The sequence below is a fragment of the Colobus angolensis genome, unplaced genomic scaffold (assembly GCF_000951035.1).
Source record: "Colobus angolensis palliatus isolate OR3802 unplaced genomic scaffold, Cang.pa_1.0 Scaffold12, whole genome shotgun sequence".
Classification (NCBI taxonomy): Eukaryota; Metazoa; Chordata; class Mammalia; order Primates; family Cercopithecidae; genus Colobus; species Colobus angolensis.
Genome location: NW_012113141.1, coordinates 9,552,265 through 9,567,410, shown reverse-complemented (window position 1 = coordinate 9,567,410; position 15,146 = coordinate 9,552,265). Strand labels below are relative to the sequence as shown.

At 45.2% G+C, this 15,146-nt stretch overlaps 1 protein-coding gene across 2 annotated transcripts in view; it reads right to left on the bottom strand.

Moving 5' to 3' along the window:
- LOC105502235 (chromosome unknown open reading frame, human C10orf11) overlaps positions 1 to 15,146 on the bottom strand; it is a 1,134,025-nt gene that overhangs the window by 514,616 nt on the left and 604,263 nt on the right. For both annotated transcript variants that reach the window (XM_011928646.1, XM_011928650.1), the window contains 2 exons: positions 11,553 to 11,692; positions 174 to 291 (listed from right to left, as the gene is read on the bottom strand). In XM_011928646.1, the coding sequence (XP_011784036.1) occupies positions 174 to 291; positions 11,553 to 11,692 (258 nt within the window). The remainder of the gene's footprint in view (positions 1 to 173; positions 292 to 11,552; positions 11,693 to 15,146) is intronic.

Below are 15,146 nucleotides of genomic sequence, written 5' to 3'. Positions count from 1 at the left end.
AATTTACACCTAATCCTATTTCAAGTTTGGCTAACAATGTATCCATGGAGGGACTCTTCATGTGAGATCCCAACTGCATTCTAAACACTCGGAGGACATTCTCCATGCCCTGGGGTGTAAGCACTGCCATGAGATGTAAATCCCTTGTGAAGAACAGCGAGTAGGCAGCTCACCTTGGGCTTCACCACCTTCATGTAGGCTCCTCTGACCAACGCCTCCTCTCGTTCTTGTCTGGTTACTTTCTGGGCATCCAGAAATTTCAAGTTGGGCAGCTTGTACAGAACAAAGCATCTGGAAGACAAGAGTCAGAGACAACTCAGGAAGGTTTGTGTGGCAGCCTGAGAGATCCGGACAGCTTGTCTGATCTTCAAGAATCCACACCATCCGGTGTTCCGGAACTTAGACCTTGGCTGCTCCTCCTTTCTTTCACAAAGAATAAACAATTGCTCCTTGGAGAAGTCAGAATGCTTCTATCTTACACAGATGCACAACTAAACATTAGAAGCACACACTAATGGTACACTAGGCTCAAAGGTAAACACACACACACGTGGGTTAGCCAGTAGCACCCTATCAACGTATTCCCTTCCTTTCAGTCTGGAAAACAGGCTCAGCTTCTTGGCTACATGGTTCTTAGTAAAATAAACCTATAAATTAATTGTACCCTTTATGTCACTGCCATTCCTATGGGTCATCTGTATCATAGAATGTAATGACCTGGATGACTGTGGGTTACAAGTGAGGAACACATGTAGCTGAGAAATGCTTCCTTGAGAAATCAGGCAGGGGTTTTAATAACTGTTTAGCATCATCCATCGATAATACATGTGGTTATTTCCATACTCTATCCTAGGAAGATTATCAAGGAGAAATAGGGGGGGTTAATTTTTAGGAGATACTAATGGCCCAACAAATGCTAGATGCTCTCCATCTCCCTGGAAAAAATCTTTGGCATACATACGGACTCCAGAAATAAGCCAATGACTGCTAGTGTAGTTAACTGTCCTCAAATAGGTATATATGGAGTTGACAAGAATAACCACTTGGCCAGGGTATAGTTACATAAACGCACAAGTAAGTGTATAACAGGTATGGATATGTGTCTATACTTCTCCCTCATCAGGGACAGTCACTAACCAAGATGCTTTCCATCAGGTTCCATAGTCCATCAATCAAACAAGTGAATTGTTTCCACCCCACTCAAGAGGTGAGTACCCAGTGTCAAGAGCAATGGGTTATCTCCAAAGGAATCTGTCATTTCCTTCCTACACCCAGCCTCCTCAGCATATACTCATCTTTCAAGCCTCATCTCCTATGAAGGTTTTTTTGTACACCTCCACCCTACATTGCTTTCTCCCTTCTCAGGACTCCTAGAATATGCTATCAGCACCTTACAGTCTAACATTTTGTTGTTTTCTAATTATTTTCTTGGTGTTCATTAATGTCCTTACCCAAACTATAAGCTTCTTGAAGGCAGCGACAAATTTCTTTGCTCACTCTCACTACATCTTGAAAACTGGCATTAGAATGGAGTCAATAACATATCAGCTTATTTCAGTTGCACAGCTATTTCTTGATCACTTACTATGCCGGGCCTTAGGAATACAGATGTGATTACAACATGCTTCCTGCTCTCAAAGGTGTTCTCAGTGTAACAGAAATTATACACTCACATGCAGAAATTAGGAATCGGCATAGCTAAGTGCCAAGACTGAGGTTATGCATAGAGTGGTTATGGGAGCACAGAGAAAGGGATCTACTGACTGAAAACTCAATGGAAAAGGAGAAATAGGAAATCTCAAATGGGCATCAAGGAACCACATCTTAAAGCAACCTCAAGCACCTAGCTGTTCCTCAATGAGGATATTACTTGGAACAGTGTGACTCGCCTTCACTGGAGCCTTGGGATCCCAAGGCCACCTTCCACATTCATAAGGTGGTCTCTTTATTGGTGGCAGTAGCAGCCCATCTGGAGCAATTGCTGCAAATATACCAGCCGCAGTAGGGGCTGTTTGCTCTGCGGAGCTGGCAGGAGCCAGAAACAGGCAGGAAACCCAAGCCCTCCTGAATTGGTGGGGCAGGAGCCCCTGCTCCCATGTGCAACTGCAGCTGCCCAGCTGCAGCTGCAGACCCAGTCATCCCTGTGCTCTTCCGGGCTTGGGAAGCCCCCCTCACCTGGCAGGCTTGGGAGTGCCTGCTCCTGCTGCCTGGCCTCTCCCCACTCCCAATGCTCCCAATTTCGGAGCAAAGTTGTGGCCAAGCCCAGGTACTGTCACAAGCTGGCTGGGTATGCACATGCTTGGAGCAGTACTGAAACACCAGCTCCCTGCCACCTTGGCCCCCTCTGGACTTTGGGTGCTGACGTGCACAGCAAGGAGGCCAAGGGGCAGCTGAGGAGAACTCAGCATGGGCCTGCAGGCATCCCTCGGCACAAACAGCCTAGGTGCCATGGGCACTGTAGTCAGCAGGTTGATGGCTGGCAGCAGGAGGCAGACAGGCTCCTAGGTGGAAAGGGGTGTGTCCCTGGTGAAATCCCACCATCAAGCCAGGGGAGGCCTAAAGCATAGGGGCTGGGCTGCCAGTTTCACAAATTGGAGTGAGAACTTAAGGTACCTTTTCTGGGCCCTGCCATGGCCACCCATGGACCAATCAGCATGCACTTCCTTTCCTCTGAAGCCCATAAAAACCCCAGACTCAGCCAGACTCAGGCAGATGATGGAACAACCTGCCTCTGGAAAGGAGCTACCCACTTTGGGTCTCCTCTCTGCTGAGGGCTGCACAGACACTGAGATGACCTGCCTGCAGAAAGGAGCTACTCACTTTAGTTTTCCTGAGAGCTGTACTGCTGCTTAATAAAGCACCTCTTTGCCTTGCTCACCCTCCAGCTGTGTGCATACTTCATTCTTTCTGGATCTGGGACAAGAACTCAGGACCCACCAAATGGCAGGACTGAAAGAGCTGTAACACAAACAGGGCTTAAACATGTCCCTGTGCTGGCCACATTGTGGATGATGAGACAGAGAGAAGAGCTGTGGCCCTTTGGGGAGCCCTGACCTAAGAGCTACCCAAGCCAAGGCTGTGACACCCTCTTTGGGGCTCTGTGGTTCCTGTCATCTTCAAGATTCCAGGTGCCACCCCATTCCCCCGTGCCTGCAGCGGAAGCCAGTTGTATGCCTGGTCCAGATACAGCCTCGCAGGGAGCTGGTGCCCATGCCAGTGCCTGGAGCTGCCCAGCCCACTGCTGCCAGCATGCCTGGCTGTGTGCAGTAGCCAGACCCTGTGCTTGCTTGCTCATGTACCCCTCACAGCTCCACACCTGGCTCACTCTTGGCAGGCATGGGATCTGAACCGGTAGCATGAGCCAAGTGCAGCCCGCCAGGCTGAGTAGGTGGAAGAAGCCCAGCAGGCCCAAGCAAAGCTCAGGCAAAGGCACCACCAGCCACAGAGGTTTCCAGCTGAGGAAGCAACACCCCAAGGATGCAGTGACATTATCACCAAGTGGCCTGCATATGCTTATCCAGGTAAAAGACTTGGCTGACAACCCAAAGCCAGAGAGAATAGTTTAGAGGTCTGCAGGAATAACCTACACAGGACTCATTGTTAAGGTCAAAATATTATGAAATTCTTTTCTTCCTTCAGAAATGTCCACCCCATGCCTGATGTCCTGGAAATCTGACTCTAGCTACTTCCTGTTTCCTCCCTGGCCTCAATCTATTGTCCTCTTTCCTACCCTGGGTTCTCCCTTCCCTCTCCAAATACCTGCTAACCTCACCCAAAATCAAGAAAGTGCCACAAAATGTCCAAATATATTTTCTTTTCTTTTTTTTTTTTTTTTTTTGAGATGGAGTCTTGCTCTGTTGCCCAGGCTGGAGAGCAGCGGCATGATCTCTGCTCACTGCAACCTCTGCCTCCCAGGTTCAAGCAATTCCCCTGCTCAGCCTCCCAAGTAGCTGGGACTACATGTGTGTGCCACCACTCCTGGCTAATTTTTGTATTTTTAGTAGACAGGATTTCACCACGTTGGCCAGGCTGGACTCAAACTTCTGACCTCAAATGATCCACCTGCTGGGATTACAGTACAGGCATGAGCCACCACCAAATATCTTTTCTATCCTCCAGTAGAGCTCCCACCGGCCTCAGTCAATGTCAGAGAAAACTTCCATCTTCTGCTTGTAGAAGAAAAGTCTTGATGACAACAGACTCTTTCAAATAAAGACATGTACAGACAGAAACAATATGTCAGGAGTGACGCGCAGGGAGTAAAGACACCCACTAAGTGTAGGGTGGGAAAAGATGAATATTCAGGTGAAGAAAACATCAGTATTAGAAAATCAGCCAATGTTTAACGATGGAGTGAAAGATGCCTTCACGGGGCTGGCAGGAACCATGATGACAACAGACCGCACATTGTCATTTTGCCTCACTTTGGATCACAGCCCTGAAATCAAAGGAGAAAGAGAGAGAGAGAGGTGCTGGCTTTTAAGCTAGTTAAAAATTTTAGATGACAAAGAGCTGCTGTTTTCAGATCACTCTTCTTACACAATCAAAGAGACAGCCCTTGACACAGGCTGCCAGTCACCCCCTGAAATAAGGGATGACTTGGCACACATCCCGAGGGCCAGCCTGAGTTTCCAAGTAGATGCTGCTTGGAGAGGTCTGAGGGACACTAGGAGGATTTGCCCCAAATAGTTCCATCTGAGATTCAGCCCAGGGTCCAAAGTTCCTTCATAGAGGTATCTTCTTTCATTTACTTACTCATACATTCACTCGTTCAACAAGTAATTATGGAATAGCTACTGTGTGTCAGGACCTGAGTCAGGTGTCAACAGGAGATAAGCAATATGGAAGATCTGTGCTCTCTCAGTGAGCTTCTATTCTTGCACAGTGGTTCTCAAACTTCAGTGGGCATCAGTATTTCCTGGAGACTGTCCAACACACAGATGGCAGGGACCCATCCCCAGAGTTTCTGATTCAGTATTTCTGGAACTGGGCCTGAAATTTACATTTCTAATATGTCCCCAGGTGACGCTGATGCTGCTGGTCCTGCTGAGAACCAATGTCCTCGTGAAAATAACACCAAGAGGAATAATAACTTTGAAATTAGGAGGGTGGTGAGGCAGCAGTAAGAGTCTCCTTCCAGTTCTGCTAAGGCCTGCCCTGCCCCAATGCCTGCAGTACACAGAGCCCAGCCAGTGGCCATGTCTGCCAGATCTTCTTGCCCCTTGATGGCTTGGAACTGGCTCCAAACCTTAATGCCAAGTGATAAGTCAGTGGGCTTCCTGCCTGCCTGTCCTTTCGTGGTCCTGGGAGATCTATTTCCCTTTGTTCTAGGTCATGTCAGGGTGTCAAAACCACAGCTTCAATCCTGAGTGTAATACAAGTTTGCCATAAAAATACAAGAGAGGATTCCCGAAGCCACAGAATGAAGGCTTTTACAATATCAATTCAACTCTTGTAAATTTAATCCTGGGTTATTTGTTGCACCAAAATCTCTTTACTGTGATGTATTACTTAGTTACTGGGGTTATCACAGCCGTATCCTAAAGTTGCATAGTACATAAAACATTTCAGTTAACAATGCGGGAAGGTTAACTCCCCCAGATAACCTGCAATCACAAGGGCTAGTCCAGATGACATCCCTCTGTCAGCTTCCACGAGCTATTGATGGTTCAATCAGTTTGTTTTGAAGGTAAAGTACAACAAAAGGGCACTAAACTTATTCAGACTGTCAACAGGGGCTATCGGGAATGGGGTTTGCAGGTAAGTAATTCTGGGTGTTTTAAGGCTATTATCAAACAGCAATGGTTGAAGGAAGAGACAGCTACTAATAACACAGAAGGCAGCCATCATAAACCACTTTATGGCAGAAACCCCCGTCTATAAATCCTGCGACACCCGGAGACACCTTCGGATTTATAAAACTGCTTGTTAAGCCAGGGCACTGCTTAATGAAAAGAGATCAGTCTAAGTTCTAAGTCTCACGTCCCTAGCTCCAGAGGGCAACTTCAATTTTCCTGACCTTCTCAAGGTGGCTGGGGGAAAGCCCCCAGGGCTGCGGGTGGTGAGGGGTGGGGGCAGAGTCAGAGGCACTCTTGGCTGAGATACAGAAGGTGGGGTTATCAAGAGGAGAGCAGGGATCCTGGGAAGGTGCTTAAACACCCATTTGTCTCTGTCTGGAAACAGATTTCCTAAAACTGAGAGACCAGCACATCGAGCTTTTCAGGTCCTCTTTCTTTTCACAGAATGTTCCATTTGCTTAAAGGACTCCTCTAACGAGAGAGCTAAAACTGCTAGGAGGAGAAAAGGAAAAGGAGAAATACTTTTTTTTTTTTCCTTTCTCTCCAAAATCAATTTTCTCTGCTCTAGTCCCGACACCCAGGCATTTTTCATCCAGACCTCAGAGAGAGAGGAGGATGTTCTTTCCCCCTGCCTGTAACCATTAACCCCAGGGCAATGCCTGCTCCCCAGGAACACTATACAACCACAGACAAGCTCGGATGGGCCTCCATGGTCTATGAATGGGGTTGGCTGCCATGTTTCTTTCTCTGACATGCTATTCAAGAAATACCAGGTTTCCAGTCCATGAGGGAACTGGGCATGGGGTCATTGGAAATTTTCTTCCATTTATGGCAGTCTATGCTTCTTTGCATTATTTCTTGCTGCCTTCTTGCTTCCATCCTTTGGAGGCAGGGAGACACCAGTACAAGCTACTGGTGCCCTACCTGGGACCCCTGAAGGCAGCAATGGGTGATCTCTGCCATTCTCAAACTTTCACAAAGCTTGACGCGATAGTTGAGTCTGCCAACAAAATATCATGCTTCCTCACTGTTGACTAGATTACATTAACTCAATTTAATAGCACTGGTTACCTCATGCTGAACAGAAGCCCTGATAAACTGCTGAATGTATCTGTTTCATAATAATAATAAAGTTAGCAATGGCTTCAGTGCAGTCTATTTGAGACACCAAAGCTTTTAAAGCATTGGGGAGAAAAATAAAAGGAGGGGAAGTTTTTGTAACAAAAAGCTTGGGGACTAATAGCATAGGGAAAGAGGCCAGACTCTGAGTGTATCTTGCCCTGTGATCTTGGTTCTGTCTCTGCTGCCTTTCTGAGCCTCAGTTTCTCTATCTATGCTGTGAAGTGGATGGGCCAAATGATGTCCTTCAAATGTTACCTTGCTTGAACTCTATGTGGCTCAAAGTTGACTTACAATAAATATATCCATGTCGTCCTTTCTCGTTATTCCAATTTCCTTATATAACCACCCCCAACACCTCCAAGTAAATGACGACAGTGAGAAAGTCAATAAAGACCACAGAGTAATGAACAAACACTGTGAGTAGAATAACTGTAGATGCTCAGAGAGATGACAATGATCTCACTCTAATGAGCCGAGGTGAGCTCACCTACAGCATTCACGAATGCCTGACAACTGGCAGAGGCCAGCTGATTTTCCTCACAGCTCACCGGCAGCATGTTTGAAGTCTCTGTGCAAACAATACACCCACAGGACAGACCAAGGCCCTCTACAGAGGGTAACCGGCAATTACTCTGTGGGCTTCTGTCACTTTGATCTCTGGGTCGTGACCTTTGCTTTCTTGTGATCTTCAAAGCCCAGATTGTAGATTAGCTGGAGAATGCTCACTGGGTTATGTAAGCCACAAGTTTTACAGCTCCTATTCGTCTGGGAAATGGTGGCAGCCCAGAGGGACCAGACGGCGGAGGGTCCCTCCCTCCTTCCCTTTGGCTGAGTGCTGCAGACACTGGGCAGGCCCCAGGGCTGCTCTGTGCAGGGGAACAAAGAAAGGGTGTCATGTTTTAAATAACTGAAAGTTGTAAGGAATACAGAAGGGCCTACAGGGAGGAGGGAGGAAAGCAAGGCCAACCAGAGACTGGAGCGGCAGGAGGGGATCAATGACAGAGGGTTCAGTGACAGAGGAAGAGCTAAAAGACCATGAGACCAACTCCCTTATCTGAAAGGTGAAGTCCAGACTTGTCTACTGTTAACCTTCAGTCCATTGTTCTTTCTGTAGCAAAAAGAAAAAAAGAGATGGCAAGGGAAGACAAGAAATAGACCATTCTGGGCACCCAGCTTTCCCATATTGATTTGTTATTTTGGCTAGTGTTGAAATCCACAAGGGGCACCAAAGTGATTTCTTAGTAGCATGGTGGTCTCTCCAGCCAAGACTTGCACTGCTGTTCTCTTCCTGCCCAAATCCTGGAGGCTGCTGATTATCACATTCACCTCCATTCAATATTCATCCCAAAATAGCAGCATGGTGTGTACACACTGAAAATCACAGACAGGTTTAAGCTCCTATAATAACAGGGCCGTGGACATTTCTCAGCCATGAACTATGATGAATGGCGAAGAGAAACCCCAGGCATGTTTCTGCTCCTGCCCCAGTGAGGCCAGGGTGCTACTCAACAACTTGGTAGTATGTTCATGCTCACATATAAGTTTAATGAGCCTGTTTTATGGTGGGGATGTGTGCCAAGAAAATCCAACTGGGTGCACAGGGGGTAAGTGAGGAAGTGAAAGGGGTGAATGTACAAGGAGGGGAGGAAAGACTCCATAGAAACTCAGGCTCTGTGATGCCATTTCCAATAACTACACAAATCGAGTCACTTCCCATTTCTGGTCCAGTGGTTGGCCACAACGTGACCTAAAAACTGGGGTGACCTCTTTGAAATCAACATCTCCCATGGAAATGAAACAACAGACACACTTGTTTTGATGTATGGCTGGGTGACATATTATAAATATTACATCACATAACCACAGAGGATGCCAATCAATAAGAAATTTTTTCAGACAGCACTAAATGAACCATGGGTTCTTGCTTCTGAATACAGTCCTTTAAGGCTCCTAGTATTGCTTAAATGATTAATAGAAGACATATTGTCAGAAAATGTACTTAAAGTGAAAAACAGTAAACTGTAGAAATATCATTCATTTTTAAGCAATTTTCTAGTGAAAATGTCACATAAATTTACATAGAGGCTCTACTATTAGGCTCTGGGTAACAGCTAGAAGGCAGGCAACCCTCATGCTTTGTGGATGAAGGGCCAGGAAAATGTTTTACCAAAAGAAAAAAAAAGGCAGCTGCATTGCTTTGTATAAACATAAATGCCACAGGAACTCTAGAGTCAAAAGTCATATTGCAAAACCCTAAAATTTCTCAGTGGCAAACGGAGCACAAACTCGAGGAAGGACCAAGCAGATCTGCTTACAGATCATAGAATGGAGCTATATCAAACACATATCTATCTCTTCCATATACAAGTGTGAGCACTCATCAAATCAACAGTAAAAAATAAAGATATTATATGAATAAAAAATTTAAATGTGCTAGAGAATCAGCCTACCATTCCACTCTTCAACCAGTTGCTGTGCAGTGAATGTGTAACTACGTGGGAACATATTTCCTGTTCCTTGTGCTGTTCTTAGTTCCTGTTTCTCTCGGAGTGCAAGCATCTTGCCATCATTGTGGATGATGTAAATTTTCTAAGTTAATTTTGACTAGTTATGATTTTGGCTTTGCATGACCTCCAGAATATAGCCTCTCATGGCAACTTTGTCATATGTGTACTCACAAACCACCTCCCTAGCCCCACCCCTCAACTCCTTCCAAGGGAACAGAACTGGAGTGGGGAGGATGGGCTTGGAGTGTGCCCAGGCTAGCCCATGACACAGACCACACTTGTAGAATCCAGCCCTCCCTAAAGATTCATGACCCATAACCAGCACTTGGATTGAGTCTGAATCACAGTCCTTTGCTTATTAGCTGCATTTGTTAACATCCAAATGGCTCTGATTCCAAATGGGCAGTGGGCATCTGAGATGGCCAAATATCCCTTCATCTCCCTATAAGTTCCTAGCTCCTGAGAAGGAAAGGTGGTTTCAAGCCACCTCCAGAAAAAAGAAAAAAAGGGGTGCTAAGCCCTTTTTTCATATCCAGCACTACTTTAGGCATTGATGAGGCTTCAAGAGTCAAGACAACTCAGCTCCTACCCACCGGAAGTCATTCTCTAGATGTGGAAATACATGAAGAAGTGAGAGAAATACACAAAATAGAATCTATGAAATGGTGTGAGACAGTAAAGGAAGAAATGTAACTGGTTGGGAGCAGATTGTCTCCGAATTCTAAAGCCAACTGGACATCAGAAACACCTATGGACTGTTGCGTTGTAATTGCCACCAACTGCATCAGAAGACCTTGGATGACTCAGAGGCAGATCTTTGATTATGGAATACTGATGTAGACTGTCCTCCCATTTGAAAGGTCCCACTGGCAAAGCTGGACTCCACATCAGATCTTCTGATCTGACCCCATACACCTTGGTCTTAGTACTTTTGCTAATGTGACCAGTTACAATAGAAAAAACAAATAGTAATTATTTGAGAGCTGATGGTACACAAAGAAAAGAAAAAAATTTTTCTTAGCTTTTCTTTTCCTTTTGCAACCTCATAAGCCCTGTACTTGAGACCACTCCCTCTCTACCTCTCTCATTCTAGAAAAAATAACAAAAACGTGCCTACATGGTTGGCTTCACACGTAGCTTCTTGGCCCCATGAATGAATGAATGAATGAATGAACAAGTACATGAATGTGTGTGTACACATACATATACATATACATATAGACATAGATGTATATATATGCATATATACACATACGAAATTTATTAAGTTATTTTTAAGAGTTATTCGGGTGAGGTGTTTAATGAGAGCTTATGTCATAATGGAGAGAGAGGTCCATGAAAATGTCATTAAAGCATTTACAAAACAACAATCCACAATGAGAACACAGACAATTTTAAATGAAGAAGGAAAATTAAGTGACTTTGGTAAAATGGGTAAGACCAAAAAGACTCTCTAAATGATTTTAGATCAGGGCTTTTAAAGCAGATGGTTGAGGAGTAGACAGAAGAATGAAAAGCATTTCTACTTGGAGCCCATCAAAGCACATGGCTGGTGGGCACCACAGCACAGCTCTATGGTGGAGAGGTATGGGCCTGTGGGACTTCATCTTTAGATTGTCTACGACCTCCCTAAATTTTGCTGGGAAGTCATCTCTCTCTTCAAGGTGACGCTGAGACAGACTACAGGAAGATCTTACAACACAGAGCAGGGGTCAGCGAGTTACAGCCCATGGGTCATTTCTGGCCTGCTACCCGTTTTGTAAATAAAGCTTTACTGGAACAAAGTCATGCCCATTCTTTCACAAATTACGTATGATTACTTCCGCATTATGAAAGCAGAGCTGAGTAGTTGTGACAAGTCCATATAACTTGCAAAACCTAAAATACTTAATATCTGGCACTTCACAAAAAAAGTAGACAAGGCAATAACTTTTCATCTTAGCTTTTGTGACCTCAACCAGGAGAGACAATGGCTGTAGGTTACCAAAAGGTAAAAGTTTAACATTGTTATGGGAAGCCCACTGAAGTTTACCAAACATCTACTACGTACCCCAGAGTATAATATCATCCCCTAAAGCTTCTCTTTTTCCCTTTTCCCACCATGCTCTCATCTCTGACCACTCACCTGTATCTCTTGTAGTCTTCCTCATCCTTTTCCAAGCTGACCAGCTCGTTGGGACAGGCCACGTTGCCCAGCAGACTGAGGTACTCCAGAGCTGGTGTCACTTCTGCCAAGTGATCCAGCAGGTACTCCAAATCAGTGATGTGACAAAGGTTAAGGATCTTGGTCCAGGAAGACAAAAGGCTTAGCAAGGAGCATAGGCCATGACTGACAGGCGCTGACGAGTCCAGTCTGCTCCTGTGAGGCCTCAGGGTGGGGGCTGAAATCACTTTGGCTGTGGGTATATGGTATTGCTACTTTTTCACTCTCACTGTTGGGAACACAGCCCAACTTTTCACTAGGCAGATAAGACTAAGTCCAGATCATTTGAGGAAGAATGAATAAACTTGATTGTCTCATCATATTTTTCTTTCCTCTATAGTTCTGTTTCTAAAACACACTAAAAGGGAAGATTCCATAGAGTAAAATAGTTTTGAAATATGCAAAACCATAAAACTTAATTATTTTCTAGTAATGAAAACAAGAGTTGGGCATGGTGGCCCACACCTATAATTTCAGTACGTTGGGAGGCCCTTGTAGGCAGATCATTTGAGGTCAGGAGTTCGAGACCAGCCTGGCCAACATGCTAAAACCCGTTTCTACTAAAAATACAAAAATTAGCTGGGCATGATGGTGGGTGCCTGTAATCCCAACTACTCAGGAGGCTGAGGCAGGAGAATCGTTTGAACCTGGGAGGTGGAAGTTGCAGTGAGTAGAGATCATGCCCCCAGGTAACAGATTGATACCCTGCCTCAAAAAAAAAAAAAAAAAACACCCAGAAAAAGAAAACCAGAAATTATTTCAGAAGGCCTCATTAAAATATATTGTTTCTCTGTTAGTGAGGGAATTAGAGAATGAAAGAGAAGAGTCAGAGGGGGGCATGATGGGGGAGATTATTCCAGGAGCCATCCTCCAGTGGGACCCACTGTCCAAGCACGGCCAAACCAAATAAGGCAAGAGCCATCTATTCACAGAACCACAGGTACTGGAAAGGGTTTATGACAACTTAGTCCCCAAGCTAACTCCTGGCTTAAGCCACATACAGACAAGCTGAGCCTAGGTAAGGTGATGATTAGATAGGCATGCCTGGTTAGGCCGTGACTTCGAGAGACACATGAGAGAGGAGTTAACCAAGTCGGCAGATAAAAGGGGGTCCCAGCCAGGGAATGGCAGCAGAGCTACAGGAATAAAACATACAAGGGTAGAAGAAATGCCACATGCAAGAGTCAAAGACTCAGAGTACAGTTCCCAGAAGTGGGGTCCACTTGAACCTAGGAAAAGGTAAAATCAAAGAAAAGGGATGTTCTTGCTCTGTGAGGATGTTATCTAACCTTGGGCTGTTACACAGATTTCCTCATACTTCATTTCAACTTGCCACAAAAGAATGAATTCCAAATCCAACCAATGTCTGAATCAGGTCCCTAAAATATTTGCCAAGTGGTCACCACAACATAGCAAATTCCATTTCTGACAACCATAACAGTTTTCTTTCCCGCGGAATCGAATCTTTCTCTAACCTCTACTCACTGACCCAATTTAACTGCTTGGGGTCACAAAGAATAAGACTTCTTCTCTTCCACATGATGAACCTTCAGATATCTGAAGCTCATGTGTCTTCCTTAAATCTTTTACTCTCCAAACTAAGTTCCTTCAAGCATTCTTTGTACACATGCTCTGCCACCATCAGATGCAAGGCCAAATGCTATACCCTAGGTGACAGCAGCCAGAGACAACGAGAAGCAGAGCACAAGCAAAAGAGGGGAAATTAACAAGAGAGGAGGAAACTAGCAAGAGACGGAAACTAACCACAGGGGGAAATGAGCAAGAGAGGGGAAAACTAGCAAGAGAGGGGAAAAACTAGCAAGAGAAGGTAAACTAGCAAGAGACGGGGAAATTAGCAAGAGGGAAAAAACTAGCAGGAGAGGGGAAAGTAGCAAGAGGGAGAACTAACAACAGAGGAGAAACTAGCAAAAGAAAGTTATGAGCACACTCATTTGCTGTTGGCTTCAATTCACCAACATTCTCCCTGCTTCTTAAACAAAGACAGAGAAATGGACATGGAAGTTTGTTTTCAATCTCTCAAATCTTTTATAAATAACATCCAGAGATGGCCACACAGGAACACTAGAATGAGGAGGTGAGAATGGGAGTTCATATAGAGACTGTAGAGAAGGTCCCACTAGGGGGATGAGGTTGGGAGTACAGAGGGGTGGGTGGCCAGGAATCAAAATCCCTGGAGACAACATACACTCACTAAAGTTCAATCATCATACTCTTCAGGAAAATCATTTAAATAGAGCCAATTAAAATGACAGTGAACAATTCCAGGGTAAGCTCAGCTTTTCCAACAGGTTCTATCTTTGAACACTTCACAGTCATTACTACAACAACAACAACAAAAAAAACGAAAAAAACAAAAACAAAAACAAAAGTCTCATTGCTAGTATTGCCCTTAGATATGGGCACAGACACCTCAGGTGCCCTATGCGAATTTCAAGCACCCTCCTCAGAATGTCTCAAGTCCCCTCCAACACCCAGAACTGGATTCAGGTAGAGTACCCCAGGCCTGGACCTAGCCCTGGACCTGCATGGGCATCAGTCCCAGGCTAGGTTTCTCCCCTTCATAGCTTGCTCCAACTTTCTAGCCCACCCATGCGATCCATCAGATGCTCGAAGAAGCACTAGGACTCATGTCTGGATCAGGCTGTCTTAAAGCCTCAAGGCCAGGCCCTTCTTCCAGGGAGGGCAGCCAGACAAGCTAACTACCGCTTCTCACCAGCACAGTATCTTTTGTGGAACTGCAAGAGAGTGGGCTACCAGCATGGTGCTAACATACTGACTTGGAGTGATTCTAATTATTTATGCAGAAAACCGCCCTACACGACTGAGGGGAGCCCTCTCTACTGGAGATGGAAAGGCCGGACCAAAACCTACTTTCCTCTTAGGAAACATTCCTCAGAGCTTGGCTGTTTTTTGTATGTATTGTATGAAGGTGAGGATATGCAGAAATGGAACCCCAAATGGGCAAGGCTTTTAAGTTGAGGAAATACTGGACAACTGAGTTGGACTGAAATGCCAGTCATTTCTCAACATTTAGTGATGAGTGAAGGAAGCCCAGCCAACCACCATTGTGTCCGGAATGGGTGGGTTCTCGGTCTCTCTGACTTCAAGAATGAAGCCGCGGACTGCTGGTGTGAGTGTTATTGCTCTTACAGGCAGTGCATCTAGAGTTGTTCGTTCCTCTCAGTGGGTTTGTGGTCTTGCTGGCTTCAGCAGCAAAGCTGCAGACCTTCGCAGTGAGTGCTAAAGGACCCAAAAAATGAGCAACAGTAACATTTATTGTAAGGAGCGAAAGAACACACCTTCCACTGTCTGCAAGTTCAGCCAAGCAGGTTGCCACTGCTGGCTCCAGCAGCCTGCTTTTATTCCTTTATCTGACCCCACCCACATCCTGTTGATTGGTCCGTTTTACAGAGAGCTGATTGGTCCATTTTACAGAGCGCTGACTGGTCCATTTTACAGAGAGCTGATTGGTCTGTTTTGACAGAGTGCTGATTG